The sequence below is a fragment of the Fulmarus glacialis genome, unplaced genomic scaffold (genome assembly GCF_000690835.1).
Source record: "Fulmarus glacialis isolate BGI_N327 unplaced genomic scaffold, ASM69083v1 scaffold43971, whole genome shotgun sequence".
In the NCBI taxonomy this organism is placed as follows: Eukaryota; Metazoa; Chordata; class Aves; order Procellariiformes; family Procellariidae; genus Fulmarus; species Fulmarus glacialis.
Genome location: NW_009192993.1, coordinates 1 through 6462, shown reverse-complemented (window position 1 = coordinate 6462; position 6462 = coordinate 1). Strand labels below are relative to the sequence as shown.

General features: G+C 55.8%; 1 protein-coding gene across 1 annotated transcript; it reads left to right on the top strand.

The window, feature by feature from the left end:
• Positions 1-310: 310 nt before the first annotated feature.
• On the top strand, positions 311-4753 carry DUSP26 (dual specificity phosphatase 26 (putative)). Its single transcript, XM_009587290.1, is given in 5 exon segments — positions 311-536; positions 539-560; positions 2633-2905; positions 3302-3510; positions 3975-4753. Coding segments are annotated over 5 exon segments (792 nt in total). The 5' UTR covers positions 311-448; the 3' UTR covers positions 4175-4753.
• Positions 4754-6462: the final 1709 nt, after the last annotated feature.

The window sequence follows — 6462 nt, the reverse complement described above, 5'->3', positions numbered from 1 at the left end:
GCCCCCCCACGCTTATTTTCTTAGCAAATGAAGAAAATGCCACCAAGCCCTGGGTCCGCCAGAGAGACCCTAGCAAGGGGGGAGGACAAGGTCAACTGTAAAAAAACCCCAAAAACACGAAGGAGCATCCTCTAGAGACAGCTACAGTTTTATGATACGGGTAATCATATCATCAGCACCACTTTATCGGCTTTTTCTTCTCTCCTCTGCACGCCTGTGGCTTTTGGTTTGCTGGAGGAGGAGGGAGAGAAAAGCTGGCAGGAGAATTTTGATATGTTATTGTTGCTGTTGTTTTTGTCTGCGTAGTAATGGGCACTTAAGTGTATGTCTGTGCATGCTTGCATGCAATCTCTGCATTTGTGTCCATCTCCCTCATTCCTCCCTTATCCATCCATGCACAGCATGATATAAACAAACCTGCCTCTGGACATGTCATGGCTTAAAATAGATGTTCATACATCAGCCTTTCTACAGCAGCGGCGGCAGCAGCAGGAAGACATGGCCGACTGGATCTGACTACAACACTCACTTTGAGCCGAGAAATCACAGCCCTCACAAAGGTAGAGTAACGGGGTGGGCGTCTCCTTCCTCCTGCGTGTCTGTCTGTCTGTCTCTGCGGAGTGTGCGGGGCTGAGCAGCCTGCGCTCATTCAGCAATACCTCTTCAGAGCTCGCTGTGCATCTAGGCAGGCTCTGGCTGTTTCTCTCCTCCCTCCGAGCATGGCATGACTGGCAGAGGGGCTCCGGAGGCAGCCATGAGCGTGCTCAGGGAGCGGGGTCTGAGCCCCTGGGCTTGGCTGCCAAAAGGGGGGGTACAGCCAATGCCTGTGAGGGTTTTGGGTGCCAGGAGTGCTTTGGGGTCTGTTCTGAGGTCTTGGATGTGGGGCAGTTTCTCTTCCCCTGCAGCACTTTGGGGGGGCTGGTATGGTGGTGTGTTGGGGGTGGGATGCTGGAAGCCAGCTTTGGGCCTGAGGTTTCTAGAGCTACATCCCAGGATAGGTGTGGATGGCTATTTTTCCAACCAGCTGTAGCAATATGAGGGTCTGCTATTTGCCTAGTTACAGCCTTATACTGATGATTTAGTTGCTTTTTTCAGACCCTTCTGCTGTTTGTTTCTTAATGCTGCCTGGGGCTGGTGGCATATGGCTGTGCTGCAGCCAAGGTCACACAAGGTTTAAGGGCCCCGGCACTCGGCCATGCTGAATGCGTTTTCCAGGTGGGGTTTGCCAAGTCTGAATTCCCAGCATGAAGGAGTCCAAAATTCATCAGGGCAGGGGAGATATGTCAGGGTGAGATCTGGCCCGTACCCCGTGCTGGGGGAGTCTGGTGTGCTCGGTGCCAAGGCTGAGCAGTGCGGGCAGGGCTGACCTCTCCTGTGCAGCACCCTGGGATGCCAGGCAGGGTCTGAACTGCCACCCTGGAACAGGGAGTGGGGAGGGAGACATCCATGAGTCTCTCTGGACTCCCTCTGATCACCCCCATGCCCTTGCAATTTTTCCTCCTCTGCACATTGCCAAGAAATGGCTGGAGGCTTCTTCCTTCTGCGCTGTTGGCTGCTGGCCGGCGCCTCAGGCAAAATGTCAAAGGAGACAGACATGCTCTGATCTGGCCTGGCCAGCCCAAGGTCGCTGCGTTTCCTCCCCCGAGTCCCAGAGACAACTAGCCAGTACAGAGCTGCTGCTGGGGGTGCTGTGACGGGATGCTTTTTGAACATCTTCCAGGGCAGCTCAGGGCAGCAGCAGTGATGGTGGGAAAAAGAATTGTATTCTCATGTGTAGGGGGTTCTGTCAGTGGGGCAGCAGCAAACGAGCAAAAAAAGGCAGCTCTGACGAACATCTGGCTGCAGGGACTGATAACTGCTCTGCGTGGGTAAGGCTGTCCAAGGAGGTTTCTTGCAGATGTGTGACAAGTATCGGCGTGATCTAAACGATTGAGAGCAGAGCTGCGTCCTAGAGGATCCGCTCTGTAAAATGAGCTTTCTCATCCCCTGAAATTAACTCTTCCCACCCCAAATCACTCCTAGATGTTCAAATGCAGCAGCAGGACTGCCGTACTTGGAGGGGTTAATCCTGCCTCTCCCTCCCTGCAGGCTTTTGTGCCTGGTCCGTAGGAGTCTGGGTCCTGGCCAGACTCTGCATGGTGCCATATGGAATCCTCCACCTGTTTGGGGGTTTTTCCTCCCCAGTCCTGGTGGCTTGCCCAGACCTGGCCGCCTTTCCTTCCTTCTGATTGCACGTTGGCAGCAACAGTTCTCGAGCTGGCATTGTCCCGCTGGCAGGCAAAGCCCCAGAGCCAGCTCAGAAGGAAGGTGGTCTTGTGTAGAACATCTCTTGCCAATGTGGCTTCAACCCAAAGTCGTGGGGCTGGAGCAAAACCTCAGCCTGTGGAGACTCAGCAATCTGGCTGCCTCTCTGGCTTCCCTGGCATCATGAACTTCTTCCCAGCAGTATTGCTTTTGGAAGGGAGGGTAGGTGATATTCTGTCTCACACTGGGAACCACTGGGTAGCTGACTTGACACAGCCCTCTCACCAGGAAGGTGAGAATTGGCTGCTTGGGGCCAGTATTTCTACAAAAGGGATGGAGTGAGAGGTCCCCAGTTCTTCTAATGGCATCTCCACTGCTTCCATGACAGGACCGTGGGTGGCAGCAGCAGCAGAAGCGACCTCCAGGCCACTCTCCGGCCTTCACGAACCCACAGGTATGCCTTGTGGGTCTCGGCAGCTCCAATGGCTTTCCTGTCCAGGTTCTCCAGGAATGGCACCAGGTCACCGAGCCGGGGCTCACGGGAAGAGCGCAACAACCACCCCATCCTCAGCGTCTTTGAGCTTGAAAGGTTGCTGTACACGGGAAAGACAGCCTGTAATCATGCTGATGAGGTCTGGCCAGGACTCTACCTGGGCGATCAGTATGTATCAGAGGGGGACAAGAACTTGGGGGGGGTTGAGGGCTATTTTTGTGAAATGGGGAAATCTGGGAGGGTAAGGTTGGGAAATGTGAGGGAGAGGAGGACACAATGGGTGTGGGACATTGGGACAAAAGAGGCCAAAGGCCATAAGCACGGCTGTGCAGGGCGTTCAGAGCACTGCTGTGGTGGGGTAGGCGGAGGTGGAGTGTCCGTGGAGTAAGGGACTGTGAGATTGACTTAAAATTCAAGAATCTTAAGAGTCTGGCATTTTTCCTTTGCATCCAGCTTTCTCAGACGTAAATGTTTGTCCAGGACAGCCCTTACACTGTCCTTGGAAACTTTTCTTTGAACTAGTCTAAGCTTACGCATCTCTGTGCTGTTTCTTTTTCTCTGCAGAGATATAGCAGCCAACCGGCGCGAGCTGGCTCACCTGCGCATCACCCACATCCTCAATGCCTCGCACAGCAAGTGGAGAGGGGGTGCTGAATACTATGAGGGCACGGGCATCCGCTACCTGGGCATCGAGGCCCATGACTCGCCTTCCTTCGACATGAGCCCCTACTTTTATCCTGCAGCTGACTTCATCCACCAAGCGCTGAATGAAGGTCAGTGGTAAAGATTTCTGGGAGAGAAGTAGGGAGCAGGGATGGTAAGAAACTGCCCTGGGCAGATGGGAAGCTGGATTGACATCCTATTGCTAAGCATCCTAGAAAGCAAAGGTATTTCTAGCCTGGGATGGTGTCTCCTGCACTGGATCACCTCCTCCAAAGAGGGAACAGGCTAGATGAGAGCACTGGCCCCCCAGGTCACAGCCCCAACCTGTGTCCAGAGCTGTGGCTGGTCCTGTTCAGTCTGTTTTGGGAGATCACGTTATGCTGATACCCTTTGCCAGGAGGGTGACCACAGTGCATCACAGTCATACTATAACTGGGGCCCTACATCTAACCCCAGAGGCTGCACACCTGAGCCACAGCTCCAGGATGCACCATGGCAAACAGCTGGGTCCTCAGTGTTTTTTTAATTGGGATATTTGGTCTGCTGTGACACAGCCCCTGTGTTTCACCCCCAGGAAGGATCCTTGTGCACTGTGCTGTCGGGGTGAGCAGGTCGGCCACCTTGGTCCTCGCCTACCTCATGATCCGCCACCACATGCCCCTTGTAGAAGCCATAAAGACGGTCAAGGACCACCGCGGTATCATCCCCAACCGGGGTTTCTTGCGCCAGCTGGTCGCCCTGGACAATGCCCTGAGGCTGAAGAGGAGTGCGTGAAGGAGGACGAGAGGGGTTGTGTGGTGGGAGCATTGTGTGTGCTGTGCTCACCTGACCCCGATGCCCGCTGAGTGGCAGAGATAGGGCTTTCCTCATGGTGCAGATGCTTGGCAGCTAATGGGTTACATGCAACTGGCCTCTGGGCCTCCCCCTCAGCTAAGGGGGTCCCCAGACATGCGAGCTATTCCTAGTGGTAAAGCATAGGCCCTTAACCTGCAATCTTGCCACCTAGGTAGGCCTAACGTATAGCCTCCTTCCCAGCCTGCTCGCTCCAAGATGCCTCTGGAGGGACTCAGCCCCATGTTTCAGGTTACTCTATCCCTCTTGGCTCCAAGAAGCCTTTGAGGCTTCGTTCTCCCATGTGGCAGATGCATTTGCCAAGCCAGTCCTGTCCCTCCCTCCCAGGAGACTGAAGCTCTGTGTGTTCCTTGTCTTGTTTCCCATTTGTTTTTGGTCTGTGTAGCAATGTGAATTAAGTCTGGTGTGTGGGCTCAGGCAAACAGGCCTTTTGTCGTAGTGTTTGGATGTCCTTCATGCCTAGTGTTAACCTGTAAAAATAAAGACAGTGCTAAGGAAAAAGTTTGGCCATCCCTTGTGTGCTTTGGGACAGACTTTATGTGTTCAGGCTGGGATCGGTGGGAGAGCATCACCCTGAGTGCTCTGTGTTGAGATGGACCCGAGTCCTCCCAGATCCTCGGTCCAGGGGCTGAACCTGTCAGACCCCACTGGTGGCCAGTGCCTGTGCTGGGCCTCCCCACTCTTTTTCCAGCAGTGGGGACAGAAAGGGGGGCTCCTAGTGGAAAGCAGAGCCGGGCTGGCAGTCACCAGGGTCTCCATCCATCACGAGGTGGCGATGTCGGTCTCCCAAAGGCAGGCACCAAGCTATCCACCCAGGCTTGCAGAAGGGCCGGCTGTCCACTGCGGCCTGCGAAAAACACCTTTGCCGCTTGCAGAGGGGATGGGCGAGCCGAGTCCCAGGAGGGTGGCCAGGGCCAGGAGTGAGTGTTCGTGGTGGCACTGGCCACGTGGGTGCTGGGTGGCCCCATGGGTGCTGGGCTGCCCCTGCACACTGCCAGCACTCATTGTCTGCCTGCTCTTATTATAGCCCCATTCTTCCTCCGCTTCCTGAGAGCGCACGAAGCACCACTCGGCTGCCGGCTATATGTTGTGCTGAGATCACGTAAACACGTAGCGAGAGGAGCCCAAAGGGTGAACCACCTGGCTTGGGGCATGCTGAGGCCCATGCTGTAGCACCCCATCACTGCTAACTGGTGGCCCCAAGCAACCCTGCTCCGGGGAACGCCTGCCTTTAGCTCGAGTGCAATAGGGAGAGCCAACTTCAGTTTGCAGCAGCTGTGGTGTCCTGTGTGTGTGATACCCAGCTCCTGGGCTGGGGGCTCTGCTCTTACAGGCCCCTGAGGTGCCCCAGGGGGCTGAGGGCACAGCACCATCCCAGAATGGCATCAGGAGAGAGAACAACAGCGGGGCAGCGGGGCTGAGGTTACCCCAAGCAAGGGCTGCAGACACCGAGACAAGGAGGAACTGGCGCTGGGCAATGTGCAGGGGCTCGTCATGCTCTGCTGCGGCGCTGGGTGGTGCTGGGACTGTTGGGCATGCCAGAAGCTTCGGTGGGGGGGTGGGATTGCAGCTTGGCTAGGTCCTGGGGGGTGTAAAATGCCTCCTGTCTGATTTTGCAATTCTGCTTTGTGCTCCTTGCTGCTGCGAAGCTCCCTTTGTGCAGCCTGCTGCTAATCGTCCCCTGAATGCAGAGCGTGGCTGTTGTTTGACAAAGCTGGGATCAGGGAGGCTCTGAGCACGAGGGGAGACTGTGTTCGGAGGATCAGCAAACTAATCCAGAGAGCGAAATCACTGACAGAGCCCGTGGTGTGCTGTACCTTACCGTGTGCCTGCAGCGGCCAGGCACCTGTGTGGGGAGATGAAAATGTAGCGTGGGAAAGTACCCTGATTTCGGGTGCGCGCTGCAAGCCCTGCCCTAGCCACCAGCGGCAGAAACCTGCCTGATCTTGGGGCTATTGGTGGAGGAGGACACAGATACTGCCCACGATACTGCCATCCCTGATACGGCGCGTGTGGGGGCACACGGACCCATTTCACAGCCCCACGCTGCCAGTCCTGCTGCCCTCACAGTCACCAGTCACCTGCAGGGTCCACAGTTTGGATGGAGATGCTGATCACGTCCAAAACCAACCCCTGCACAAGGCTGAGACCACCGAGAACCTCCTGGGAGGTTCCCCCAAAGGGCCGGTGCGTACAGAAGGACGGGCTGG